The sequence below is a fragment of the Pleurodeles waltl genome, chromosome 1_2, assembly GCF_031143425.1.
Source record: "Pleurodeles waltl isolate 20211129_DDA chromosome 1_2, aPleWal1.hap1.20221129, whole genome shotgun sequence".
Lineage (NCBI taxonomy): Eukaryota > Metazoa > Chordata > Amphibia > Caudata > Salamandridae > Pleurodeles > Pleurodeles waltl.
Window position 1 is genome coordinate 81,645,852 of NC_090437.1, and position 14,768 is coordinate 81,660,619.

Genomic DNA, 14,768 nt, shown 5'->3' on the forward strand with positions numbered 1-14,768 from the left:
ATAAATATCCAGTCCTAAGGGAAAACCCATAGGAAACGTTTGTAATACATCTTGACCAATATCATCTTTCTTACTTACCATCATCATGGGTTCACCACTATTGGGATCTAAAATCATGCCTAGCTCTCCTTGGTTCATCCACCCCTATACGTAATGCCCCTTCATTGCTAGATATCACTAGCATTCTGCCTTCTTATTTTTAGACTCAAATAGTTTTTTCCAGGAGGCCAGAATTTCAATTGCCTCATTGTGAAGCTTTCAGACTTGATATCAGCTATTTCTAAAGTATTCCCCATAACCTTAACACATTTGCACATCTTTTTTCACTATAGGAAAACGGTGATCCTGTATCAGCAACTATATTCATTTAAACTCCACAAATTGGTATATCATTCATAGGTTTTGTCTTTGTCACCTCAATTATGTCTAGGACTTCAATACTCAAAATACACCCTTTATTCTTACTGTTGTCAGCTTTGCTAGAATTGCTACCATCACCATTACTGACAAATCTTACTTGTGCCCATTCCTTCTACGACACACCCTATAAAAATATCCCAACACACTACACTCCATATATTTGGATTTTGTCCAGAACACATTTTGTTTTATGTCAAATGCTCTGAACTACCACACCTGTAACATTCATTACATAGACCATCTATTTTCACTTTAGTTTGGTTTTGTTTCTTAGAATACTTATTCACAGCATCATTAGTTATTTTTCATGTACAATGCTCATTTATTTTTTGTTCACTTTCTGCTAATACGGCTTTCATACTTCTGCCCTTCAATTATGCCCTTTTCACAATCACTATCACTTCTTTTAAATCAGAACCTCCTTTAAACCATGATTGTCTTAGATGTTCAGATTATTGGTATGCATTATTGTTTTGGTGCCTGATGTTCAACTCATTGTAGAGGCATTGAAATCTGCGGGTCAGTGCTAGTTTTTAAGAGATGATGCATAGTCTTCTATAGTCTCAGTATGTTTCTGTTTGTGGTGAAAGAATTTTTATCTGCCAATAACTAAACAAACTGTGAGTGGTCCAAGGCTTCCATGGCATGAGAAACATGCCTCCTTGGCCATCTTCCTTTGATTTATTTTCAATCTGGTTATAAACTTTCAATCTACCTGGGCCTAGACAGTGTAATATTTGTTTTCTTCTGTGGAGACATGATTCTTCTTCTTCAAAAGTTGATATATAATTTGTTAAATATTCTGCCCATTCCTCTTAGTTCATAAAAGGGTTCTCCTTCATTGGGAAGAAACGTCTGTGTTGGTGTTACAATCAGAGAATTTTGTAATCAGCTGTATAATCATAACTGCTCTAAGTTTCTGTAGCCCGTAATGACAACACAAAAAAGAATATGTGACATGTCTCGACTTAAAAACTGATAAACACAATTTCAGTGCAATATTTCCCAATACAATAGAATTCTGCTGAGAGACTCTAGGAGTTCTCTAATGCTCTATATTCTTGCAGAAAATCTCAAGCTATTAGACAATGGACAGAGGAATGTAATAGGAACAGAAACAATATGCTAAAATATGGTTAGAGTTGGTTATGTGGCTTCACTTCACAAGTCTTGTAATAATCCCTCAGTGCATGTGTTAGCATTAGGTAATGTACTGGTGTAGTAGACACAGTGCACAACTCATCATACACCTAAGATGGCAGAAAGAAATGTTGTATATGCATGACCCTAAGCATGAAGGTTATGTGCATTATGTTGCATGTTACTGTTCAAAATCACAGCACATCAGCGATGCAGTCACAAGCAGGAGATAAAATCCTTTAAATTGGTGGGTTATTACTGTGCAGATTTTCTGTTACATTTTTACAATAAAGACTTATAGCATGTATGAAGAAGGTGCATTACAATTATGGCTCACCACAGCTCACACTGGTTCTTAACATATCTTTCTTCAAATCTTTGTGATTCGGCTGATCAGTAATTAGTACAATGGTTTGATCCTTTGATAGGAGTACCACCAATCCTTAAATTTGCATGCACACGTCCCCTCGGGTTGCAACTCTTCACCAAATTATATTATATTTAACACATTGGAAACCAATGAAGAAACATCTTATCTTTGCTTGCATTCCAACATATCATGCCAGTGCATTCCTGTCAGTTTTCCTTCAGCAAGTGTCCACATATCTTTTCCACATTCTGAAACAGAACTCTTTATTCAAGGAGTGACTTTGGTAACCTTAAAGGATTAAAGCCTACCTAGTCGTAACATAAGAAGAATATTCCCAACATAACAGAGGTGTCATACACATATCCCTGCGCTGGATGTTTTAGGCCACTGACAGACCAGACCACATATTGCAAGGAGAACACAGAAGGAAGACATTTTTCCTGGAGCTATAGCCTGAACAGCCAAAAGGAGAGTCAGGGACAGAGTCCATAAAGGACAGAGTGACATTCACCTCTTTGTGACCCTGAGTGATTGCCAGTGGCTGAGATTAATTCAGTTATTCAATCCATCACCTTGTTGTTTTTGATTTGATGCCCTAAGTGCTCCAGGTATCCCCAGACGTGGGTCTCGGCTCAATCTGCCACTGGACCCAAGCTATACCTACCTGATGAGGCCCAACAAGGGTGAAACTGGTCCTAGGTTGCATGTATTCTGGTTAATGGAGGACCTGGCTTGGCAGTTCGGGTTTGACTGTTCCCATGAGGAGCAGGGTCAAAGCTAATTTGCATATGGCTGGGGCCAAACTGAGGTGGCATGGTTGGTGAAAAATGAAGAATTGGGATCTGGCACTAAGATACTGCAAGTTGCTGAGATTAATTCAAGCATTCTGTCCACCACCTTGTTGTTGTTGAATTGATGCCTGACGTGCAACAGATATGCCCAGACATGGGTTCCATGCTCTCTGGCCACCGGACTCAAGCTATACTTGGCTGTTGAGCCCTTATCAGGGTGAAACTGGTCCTAAGGTGCTTGCATTTGGGTTCAGGGAGGGCCTGGCTTGGTAGTTTGGATTGAACTATTCCCATGAGCAGCAGGATCAAGCTTGGTCTGTATATGGCTGGGTCCAAACTGAGGTGGCATGGTGGATGAAGTGGGATGCAGCCCTGAGCGATTGCCGGTGGCTGAGATTAATTCAATCATTCTATCACCTTGGCTGAGATTAATTCAATCATTCTATCACATTGTTGTTGTTGTTGCAGTTGACTCCCTAAGGGTGATGGGTATGCCCAGACGTGGGTCCTTTGCTCACTGTGCCACTGGAATCAAGGTATGCCTGGCTGATTGGTTCTTATCTTGGCACAACTGATCTTAATTTGCTTAAATTCTGGTTCAGGGAAAACCTGATATGGCAGTTCAGATTGGATTATTCCTATGTGGAGCAGGGTCAAGGCTGAGTTGCATATGACCATGGATCCAAACTAAGGTGGCATGGTGGGCAAATATTTGATGGTTTGGGATGCAGCCCTGAGCGATTGCCAGTGGCTGAGATTACTTCAAGCATTCTATCCATCACCATGATGTTGCACTTTTAGAAAGTTAGCATTGTCCTGCCTAAGCCAAATAGGCCTTTCAGCCAGTGTCCATGGTCAACTGACTGTTAGTGGCTCTCTTGTGGTGTAATATGTAGTCCTCCCAGACAGTGAAAAAAAAGGCCTTTGGTGTGGAGAAGGGTGTCCCTCACATGAGCAAGATGGCCTGGGTTTTACCAGCCCATTCCTAAGCATCAAGGGGTATACTGAGTGCTGTTGTCAGTGCCTTTCTGACTTCAGAAGATGACTAATGTGTCACCAGCAAATGCAGCTAAAACCTTTGGTTATCTGCACTATGGTTCACCAGACAGACTGAAGCCAAACCCAAGGGAAAAAGAAGCATAAGGCATAAATGTGGCATTCCAAGAGCCTGAACTTAGAGCACTCCGGAGCCTGTGGAGATCCCGAAGAAAGACTGTTCTGCTCTATGAAGCCTAAAGGAAGACTAGACCTGCTTGCCATGATCCCAGGACCCCAAGGGTCAGTTGGTTGACATGTTTGAGCTTCAATACGCTTCCAAAGGCCTTTCCTGCTTTGAAGCTGACTAGACCCAACTAGTCCTGACCTGGTTCCCTGTGTTGGTCTCTGTGAGAGTGCATCCTGACCAGTAAGTGCCGTTCTCAAGATCCTGGACTCTTAGCTGGAGTCTGAATGTACGTCTTCCTGCTAAATGAAGGTTTCACCTGATCCAGCGCTGAACAAAGCAGGACTTCACACACTGCTTGTAATTGATGGCTTCACTAAATGTGATGCAGAATGATAAAAAGCCGCACATCGCAGCACCATGCAGCTCCTGGTTGGTCACTTCACCAGATCTAATACAGAGCAACACAGAGGCCCTCAGAGCCATGCAGTTCCTCATGAAAAGTCTCGCCAGATCCAACAAAGTGCAACGGAGGGCAGTGTAAGTGCAGAGCTCCAAAATCATGCTGCACCATCTTTGCGTCAAAGTCAGAGGATAAAACGTCTAGCAGGTCTTGTATCGGCCTGTAGTCCGTGCAGTCAGCCTGTACTTGTGACTTTATCCCAGTCTGGTGCGACCAGATACCCATAGTTGTTATTTCTCACCTTCTGGTGCTATTTTTACCTAAAACTTTAAAAACTCATAACTTTGATTTTATGATTTAATTTTTGTCTTTTTTGGTGTTGTTTTATTTTTAACATATCCTTAATTGTTTTAATTGGCTTGGGATTCTTCCTGTGTTGTGTTTTTACTTAATTGCTGTTTGAGTAGTGCAAAAATACTTTACACACTGCCTCTAAGTTAAGTCTGACTGTTTTTGTTCCAATCTACCAGAAGGTTGTGTACACGTTTTTTTAAGTAACGTTCGTAGTGTACCCTGACAAGGATTGTGATTATTATTTAAGATGGGTTCACACCCCCTTCAACGAATGATTCAAGTTCTTACATGTGTCATTCCAGATTACAACCAAGACACTACTTTCAGCTACCTAACCCCAAATATTGGTCTGGAAACTAATTTAAGTACTTTAATACATTAGAATCTTCTAAAAAGTCCTTTAATACAAACATTGTAATCTTATGGGATGTGTGTTGCACATCGCACTTCTTACTGAATGACAGGAATTAATTAGAAACTATTATTTAGCGAAGACAGAATTTATATTTGCGTTGATCTTTTGGTAGTCAATATACCAACATTGGGACCAAGTTACTATTTGAGTATTATAAACTGATGTGTTGATGGATTAAGTGGCTAGGGAGTTGGGGTAGGTCATCTAGTAAAAGAGAGAGACTGGATAGGGCAAGAAGGTGGAAGGGTGGGAGGTGTCTAGGAGGGTGGAGGAACATGGTCAGGGGAAGGTGGAAGAGAGATAGATTGAAGAGGATGGAGAGGCCAATAAAATGAAGTGGAAATCAGAGGATTGCGCAAAGAGGTTTAGTAGTGGGAAAAGAGAGTGAGACATGTGTTTGAGAGTGTGAAGTCAGATTGGCTGTCAGTAGTGAATCCTTAAATGACTCAGTGACAGACTGATTTTGTACCAATATCATCCATAATGTTCACCCGATCTGATTGCCCCTGTCAAACTCACTTAGCTGTAATGTGTTAAGGCAGCTCGTAATAACTCAGTGGTCTGATCCACCACTATGATTCAACCAGTAATGCACAATCACTGGACCCAATTCACAACAATCTTCAAATAAGTGTGACTTAACGCCTGGCTATCCAGGAATAAGGTGCACCAACTCATGGAATAAACTTTCTGGGTGGTTTATTCTATGAAGGCTATTGTAATATCTACAGGCATGTTTCTGGCTTAGGAGTTTCTGTATTGAACAGATTTCAGCCCATCTCAGGTTTATTGGCCGTTCAAGAGCACTGTACCTTGTGCCAATGTGCTCTGAGAATTTTTGTTGAATTAGTTCTTGATTCTGTAGTAGTCACTATAGCTATAAGTTAGTCAGAATCTGCAGTGGTTTGCTGAGTTATTAGTTTAACCTTTCATTATTCAAAAGTAAATATAATTAATAAGATTTAATTACAAGAAAGGAGGCTATCATTATGCAATAACCTTTATTTGCTGCTCTACATGCAGTCCTTTAAAGAACAGTAATACACCATAACCGTTGTATTCCAGAATATTCACAATTAGTATATATGTTCAGTGATGCACTCCTATTCCTCTTTTATTGGCTGTTCCTCAAAGGTAAATACATTCCTTCCTTTATTTACTTCATGGTAAAGCATTATTGTATATATAGTGCTCTGTTTCCCCCAAAATATAGGTTAAGGGTTAATTAAAAGAAAAAGTCAATTTCAATTTATGAAATGGGCATTGTTGGACTTTTTTGCTTATGCAGGGTCATCCCCAATATTTGTGCCTCCTATTTTTTCTGACCTGTTGCTGATGGCTTTGGAACTCTAAGCACTTTACCACTGCTAACCAGTGTTAAAGTGCATATGCTCTCTGTGTAAATTATATTGTTGATTGGTTTATCCATGATTGGCATATTTGATTCACTGGTAAGTCCCTAGTACAGTGCACTTGAGGTGTCCAGGGCCTGTAAATCAAATGCTACTAGGGGTCCTGCAGCACTGGTTGTGCCACCCACACATGTAGCTCTGTATTCATGTCTCAGACCTGCCACTGCAGTGCCTGTGTGTGTCGTTTTAACTGTAAATTCGACTTGGCAAGTGTACCCACTTGCCACACCTAAACTTTCCCTTTCCTTACATGTAAGGCACCCCTAAGGTAGGCCCTAGGTAGCCCCAAGGACAGGGTGCAGTGTATAGTTAAGGTAGGACATATACCAATGTGTTTTATATGTCCTAACCGTGAAATATTGCTAAATTCGTTGTTCACTGTTGCAAGGCCTGTCCCTCTCATAGGTTAACATGAGGGCTACCTTTAAATCTGATTAAAGTGTAGATTCCCTTTGGGAGCGGATGGACATGTGGAGTTAGAGGTCTCTGAGCTCACAATTTAAAAAATCATATTTTAGTAAAGTTTATTTTAAGATTGTGTGTTTGAAAATGCCACTTTTAGAAAGTGAGCATTTTTGTGCTTATACCATTTCTGTGACTGCCTGTTTGTGGATTCCCTGTCTGGGTCAGTTTGACAGTTGGGCTGGTTGCACCTCACACTAGACAGTGACACAAAGGGATTTGGGGTGTAGTCTGCATTTCCTGGTGAGCCATCTGTGCTAGGAGGGATGGGAGAAGTGGTCACTCACACCTGAAAGGGCTGTGCCTGCCCTCACAAAATGCAGTCTCCAACCCCCTGGTGAGTGTCTGGGGCCTGGCCTGGGCAAGGCAGGAGTTCACAATCAAGAGAGACTTTGCTTTGAAGTAGGCCTACTGCAAAGGAGAAATTAGGTATAAGAAGGGCACCCAAAACCACAGACTTTAGAGCACTTCTGGAAACTAAGAGGAACCTCTGCCGGGAGAAGAGCTGAAGAGCTGAGGAAGAAGAGCTGCCCTGCCTGTGACTCTGCTTTGTGGAGCTATCCTGCAGTTGCTGCCTCTGCCTGTGCTAGAGGACAAAGACTGGACTTTGTGTTGCCTTACTTCTTGTAAAGATCTCCAAGGGCTTGATTTAGAGCTTGCCTCATGTTATTTGAAGTCTCAGGGGCAGCAAAGACTTCTCTCTGCCAGCACCTGGAGTCTCTGGAGAGACTCCTATCCTGCCAAGTGATGCCCATCCAGTTCTTGGTGCACTGAAAGGAGAAGCTGGCAGCCTAAGAGGAAGAAATCTACTCACAGAATGCCGTGCGGGGAAAAGATCGCCGCAACTCCGATCTGCGGCTGAAAAATCGACGCGCCGCCAGCTTCGTGGCTGAAAAGCAACGCTTGCCTGCAACGCGACCTAAAGATCAACACCCGGGCTGGAGAAACGACACACAGCATTGCTGACGGAGGCTGGTGAGATCGCCATCCGCGCTGCGTGGTTTTCGGATCATTGGGCGGTTGGATTTCTGATGCAAACACTGCTGGGTGTGTAAAAACAACACAAGGCCTGCCGGACCCGAGAGTGCTGACCGGATTGACACATCGCTCTCCTGCGGAGAGAAGAAACGACACGCCCGACCCGAAGAAAGGAGAAACGACGCAAGGTCTTGCTCCTGAGTGAAATCACCACATCGCATGCCTTTTTTGACACACACTCGCCCGAGCAGAGTTATTTTTCATGCGCCCAAGGTACATTTTCACACTAACAGTGTTAGTGTGTGTTTAAAATAACATGAAGACTCTTCATTGTCAGTGATAGCTTGACTTGTATATTGTGGATCTTTGTTGTTTTGGTCTTGTTTTGTTTAGATAAATATTTCCTATTTTTCTAAACCTGTGTTGTGTCATTCTGTAGTGTTTTCATTAAGTTACTGTGTGTGTTGGTACAAATACTTTACAGCTAGCACTCTGAAGTTAAGCCTACTGCTCGTGCCAAGCTAGGGGGTAAGCAGGGGTTAGCTGAGGTTGATTCTCTTTTAACCTGACTAGAGTGAGGGTCCTTGCTTGGACAGGGGGTAAACTGACGGCCAACCAAAGACCCCATTTCTAAAAGGCATTTATATACAGGATTGCTTTTTTTATATTGTCATACGCACTAATGTAACCAATGATGGTATTTATATAAATAGACATTCAAAAGAACACATTTGGGATGTTATAACATTCTCTTTCCAAAGTAGGCATGTTTTTGTACTGAGATAAGAAACACAATATTTACATCAAGCACTTTTATTGTAGACTGAATCTTTGCATATTTTGTTGGATTCATGACATTGCTGCAAGCTCTCTCCTGGCTTTCAGGCAGTAATTCTGGAGGTTTTGTAGCAACACAACTACTCCCTGTTTTGAACTGCGCTGTATTGTACAAGCATGAGCTGCCAAGTCAATCTTTTTTCTGTGCTGTGGCCAGAGACTAGCTGGGATTGGACTGGCCAATTCCCATTTAAACTCACAAGAGTGGGTGCCATTTTAGTTTGGGAAAAATCTAGCCTTTTTCAATAGAACAGACATTAGCGCAATGACGTGTGTTGCCAAGGAGATGTTTACCAGCTCCGAAGCCTTTTGAACAACATTTCATTAACAACTTTGCTTAAATACTCTTTCAACCATGGAGAATGTGTTTAGCCCTAGCGTTATATATATAGGATTAACTAGGTAATTTTAATAGCGTTGTAATGTTTATAGCGTCATAAGTTCTAATGAGACGGTTTGTTTACCGCTCTAGTTCAGTGCGACGGAGATAATGAGCAGCTGGATTACTGCTCATGTACGATAATTTCATAGTCATGAAAACCAGCTTCAAGATGGCAGCCATATTTTACAATGTAAAGTCCTTTGGCAATATGGCCGCAACTCTCTAACGTGCTTTGTCACAAACGCGGTTAGGTCTCAAAACCGCGCACTGGCGTTGTGGAACTAGCTCCTGCAAAGGCCCATGCGCAGGGACTAGAAGTTATTGATTTATCCAGCTCTGCTGACTCGGAGCACACCTGCCCGAGTGCGGCACCCCGATACTACTTGCAAGAGAGTTTTTTGTGGTTAAGCAGTATGGGGGTGATTCAGACCCCGGCGGTCTTAGACCGCCGGGGCCAGGGTCGGCGGGAGCACCGCCGACAGGCCGGCGGTGCCCCGCAGGGCATTCTGACCGCGGCGCTTTGGCCGCGGTCAGTGCAGGAAAACCGGCGGTCTCCCGCCGGTTTTCCGCTGCCCCTAAGAATCCTCCAAGGCGGCGCAGCCGAGGGGATTCTGACCCCCCCTACCGCCATCCTGTTCATGGCGGGAAAGCCGCCATGAACAGGATGGCGGTAGGGGGGGTCGCGGGGCCCCCGTAAGAGGGCCCCGCAAAGTATTTCAGTGTCTGCCTTGCAGACACTGAAATACGCGACGGGTGCCACTGCACCCGTCGCACCTTCCCACTCCGCCGGCTCGATTACGAGCCGGCATCCTCGTGGGAAGGGAGTTTTTCCCTGGGCTGGCGGGCGGCCTTTTGGAGACCGCCCGCCAGCCCAGGGAAAAACTCATAATACCCTCCGCGGTCTTCTGACCGCGGAGCGGTATAATGGAGGGCGGAATTCTGGCGGGCGGCCTCCGCCGCCCGCCAGAATCAGAATCACCCCCTAAGTCTGTAAAAAACGCTTGAATTATGTTATAATGCTGAAAAGATACATATTGGTTCACTCAATATAACACAAATATAATTTTCATAAGTTTAAAGAATATATCGTGGAAGTGAGACGAGCAGTGAATAAAATGTGAACATTTCGGATTTTTCAGTTGTAAAATAGGTGCTTTATTCTTATACTTACTCTTATATTAACAGAGCATGTGAACCACTTTGATATCTATGTGGTGTGGTGGATTTGGTAACTTATAGTGGGGGTTCCATTACCCTTCTTCTTTTTGTTCTTTCTTCCTTCTTCTTTTTTCTCTACTTTGAATTAGTATTTTTTTAATTAGTTTGTATATGGTGGAGGGATTATAGATTGTTTTTAAGTTTTAATTTTTTATTTGTAATTTTGGACTTGTTTATGTTTAATATGCATTGTAGCCTCCATTAGTCCTGATGAGGCCCGAATATGAGGGGGCGGAAACGTGTCGACTTTTTTGATATACGGCGAGGTTGTAAGGAAGATCTAACATACCTGTAAAGGATTGTGAAACACATTTCTCTACGACTTAGGATGAAGTGTCTATAGAACTCAAAATGTGTTTTTGAGTACAACCATCGTATACATGTGGATTATAACATTATGTACTGATATAACCACATTGTCTTTAAATTAGGAGAGCAATGGTGAATTTGTTGTGATATTACAGGTTCGTGATAATATATGTTTGTCCATAGATGTTTGAATTTATGTTTAGTTTTGATGATTTTTCATCCTTTTGCTTGATTCAATGAATTAATAAATGTTGAAATTCATTTTCATTGCCAATGATGGATTAACAGCCTCATTGTGTCTGATTCAAGGTGATAGATTATTTCCTACTAATAAACCAATTTCCTATATTGTTTGTATATTTCCTACCCAGGCTTAGTTTGATTATATGGGTTGACCTCTTTTCTTCATCAATAAATACTGCTAGCAGTCATATATTGTAATTAGATAGTGCTATCAGTGACAAACATATTCTAAGGTTGGTTTATTTTTCCTTTTAAACAAGTTACCTTATATCTCATTATGACAGAAAAAGCAGTCATCTGGATTACCATCCAATGAGCTAAATATTGAGGAATGCATAAAATCCTCAGTGAAAGATGCTTTAATTAAAAGAAAGAGGATTCAGAAGATGATTTTTGGACTTTGGTAGGAGGCAATATTGGAGAAAGGTGTCCTTAGCAGCACAGGGAGAGGACTGGAATCCTATGAATTTGAGGATGAATTTGGATTTTATAGGGAATTTGATGAGTATGTTTTCATCCTCCAGGATGGAGTTGATATGATGGAAAGTTTAGATAAGGACTTAGGACATTCTTCAGGTTCGAATGCAGTTAATGATCCTCTGGGAGAGGAGATATTTAAAACACATTCTGACAGACATCCTCGTAGCTCCAAATAGTAGACTATAGAGCATGAGGCAACATTAATAAACTATTGGTTAATAAAACTATTAGATATGGAGGTTCATAATTTAATAAGAGTTGAATGTTGTAGTTCATCACAGGGAAAAACCTCAATCTATTTCCAGAACTTATTTCTTTCCTTTTTAAGATGGGAAGTGGTCCTACAAAAGGTATAGAGTGTACACTTAAACAGTGCCACGACAAATTAGTTTATCATTTGGGTCAATTGGCACAAATATGGGTATGACAGAAGAAGTCCATCTAAAGAATTTAGAGATTGATGTTAAATTATTATGAGGTTGGAGCCAACATGCTACCTGTATGCTAGACAATGCTAACGTTGTTTCAAAAGCAGAGAGAAGGAAAGCAATCTCAGGCAAATGTGTATATGCCTTCACTGCTCCTATGATACAGAGAGGGTTGTTGAACGTAACAAGAGAGAATACAGAATTCTTCTAGTGACTGCCTTCTGGGCATCACTGGTGTGGCTTCCGGGGTGCTGGAATTAGCAATGGGGAGCCCTTTTTGATCCCAATGTCACAAGGTTTGTTCGAAGGTGCAGATGGGGAGGAACATCCTTTAGTAATAGAAAGGGAATAGAATCTTCTTGTTTTGAAAATATCAGGAAATATAACAGATACGTAGGACTATCAAGAGAGGCTAAGGAGTTATCGGAACAGTCATGGACACCAGGAACAACAAGCATTTGCAATGCAATGGGTCTTGCATTTACGAGAGTTAGAGCTATTGACATTGTAAATGCATAATTGGACTTTTTGTGCCACATAAATTGGTCAATCCTGCCTCATAATTTGGTCCTTCCATGCCACATAATTCCAGTGGCCCTGCATATAGCTAAAGCACTTCCATTTACCTTCTTCCTCTATCTGTAGCAAAAACTTAAAAGGTTGCCATTTAGCATTCTAATTTAAATCTGATATGCTAATTATAATAGAATACCACTTTCACCACCTCTCCATTAGAGTTGCTGGCTGGACCACACAGTTACCCCCAAAAAATACACAAGACAGCCACAGAGGAGAAATAAACTAGAAGGGTCACCATATCAAAAGTGTTCAAACAGTCATAGTGTAATAAAGATGTCATGCTGGCCTAAAGCATGGTCATAACTGCTATAAGGAGAGATTAATAAAACAATTACAATCATCATGTAAACCCCAAAAAACATTTATCAGGAATACATTGTTGGCATTAGTCTGTAATGCTCAAAACAGCCCATAGAGGGCACCACAACACACCCATATATATTTACCATGCCACATAGTTCCAACATACAAATACACTCTGTACCACACAATTCCATACTCCACACCACATACATGCTCTACACTCCAAAACAAAAGACATAGGTAAAAGACATTGTCATTTACATTGCCTATAGCTCTAATTCTCGCAAATGCGAGACCTATTGCATTGCAAGGCTGCTCCAAGTTTGCAACAGGTCGTTTGAGGGTTGGAGAATGTTAAACAGTTCGATCTGAGACTGGAAAGTACTTGGGTGAAGGTAGAGGTAGTTTAAAAAAAATAATCTAAAAGTTGAACGTATGAAACCAGGATATCGACAATCGAGCTCCCTCCTTGAAAGGCCTTGCGCTCTCATAACCAACCGGCTATAATATATACGTTTAACATAAGGCCCCTTTAGAGAAGTCTGAAACATTAATCTACGTCAAAACTTCAAATCCTTTTCTACTGGTTGATGGAATCATTTTAACCCTTGTCAGCCTTAAACAGAAGATGGTTAGCACGTCCACCCTCCGCTTCCCATTAACCACCTCTGAATAACTAGAAGCAAGTTAGACAAGCGTAGAAGCTGCAGTGTCAGATCAAACCCTAAAGCAAACAGAACAGCCACGGCCAATAGTCCGAGATCTATTTTAAGTATTCAACAAACAACTGTCTTTTCCTTGCGGCCAGGGTTTATTACGGCAATTGCTTGCGTTAAACAAAGTGCTTTCTTTCTTATTATTGAGTTATACGTGTTGTACCAAAGAGCCAAGCATGTTTCTGCCACTCATTCCACTAAACAGGCTTCCGAAAAACACATTCGTGTAACGTATGAAAAGCAATCCCGATTTCTAATATCGCATGGACACATATTTCATCATTACATTTTAAATAATACACATGAACGTCCTTGAACGATCAAAACACGCAGTTAATTCGCTGGTTTCACATCCCATTTGTCCATTTTCAAAATACAAATCAGTAAATGTCAAAATTTTGTTTTTACCTGTCTGTACTTAATAAAATGAACAAAAGGCAGCCTACCGCAAAGGAAACACCTTTGTAAGTGGTTACTGCAGACGGGGAGGGGAGTGGCTTCTGGCAGATCAGCTCGATGATCAGATCGATGTAATGGAAATGGAGAACTAGAACATGTCATTAGGTGTCAGATAATACACAACTGTAAATGGCGGTAAATGGCGCGTGGTGAGCTACAAATGCATTAAGGTAAAACGAAATATATTTCAACAGCGGCAGACTGAGATTTTAAGAAAAGACAGGGCGCGGCATACAACAGACTAGCGTTGGAAACTCCTAACTGGACTTTTCTTGAAACATAAATTGAGTTGAAAAAGAAATTTAAAAAACGAGCGTGATCGTGCTAAGCAGAACCCAGCGCCATGATGCTGAGATTGAAAACCAAAAAAACGAGCGGATGGACAGAATACAAAACACTCACCGTGTGAGGCAGGGCGAGGCTTTGGAGAGTCAGAGCTGCATGTGGAAAGCAAAACAAGAGCAAGGGCGGTTTTAAGGGGCCCCTTAAAGAGGCAATGCCAGTTATAGCCTTGTGGGCCCTCGCAGTGTTTTTCTGTACGTTTTTGTGCCTGTTTATCATTTTTACAGTGTATTTAGTTTCTGTAAATAAATTGCAAGTTGCATTTTCACTGTATTTAAATGCAGGCTTGTGGGATCATACTCATACAAACATCGCACATTCAGTCACTAATCAGTAGGGCTCCCTTGAAGCAGCTCCGATCAGAGCACAGCAGCTGTTATTTTACCGCTGAAGGCAACGAGGAAATTAAAGCTCTCCATTATAAGCCAAACGTGGGGACTAGGATAAAGGAGGGGTACTGGAAAAACCCCTCTCTGCTGTTGGTTTTGTTTGAAGGAGCTGGTGGGGAGGAGTGTAAGACCAACAGGCAAATTCTAAAGAAAAAAAAAACCCTGCAGAAGATATA

General features: G+C 41.6%; 1 protein-coding gene across 2 annotated transcripts in view; it reads right to left on the reverse strand.

Moving 5' to 3' along the window:
* The window catches only part of HEMGN (hemogen), a 133,225-nt gene that overhangs the window by 75,308 nt on the left and 43,149 nt on the right, over nt 1-14,768 (reverse strand). The window contains exon 1 of one of the 2 annotated variants that reach the window (XM_069236563.1): nt 13,849-14,172. The exons of the other annotated variant lie outside the window; for it this stretch is intronic. Coding sequence (XP_069092664.1) covers nt 13,849-13,963 — 115 coding nt within the window. The 5' untranslated portion in view covers nt 13,964-14,172. Of the gene's footprint in view, nt 1-13,848; nt 14,173-14,768 lie in introns of those variants that run through there. 2 annotated transcript variants of the gene reach the window in all.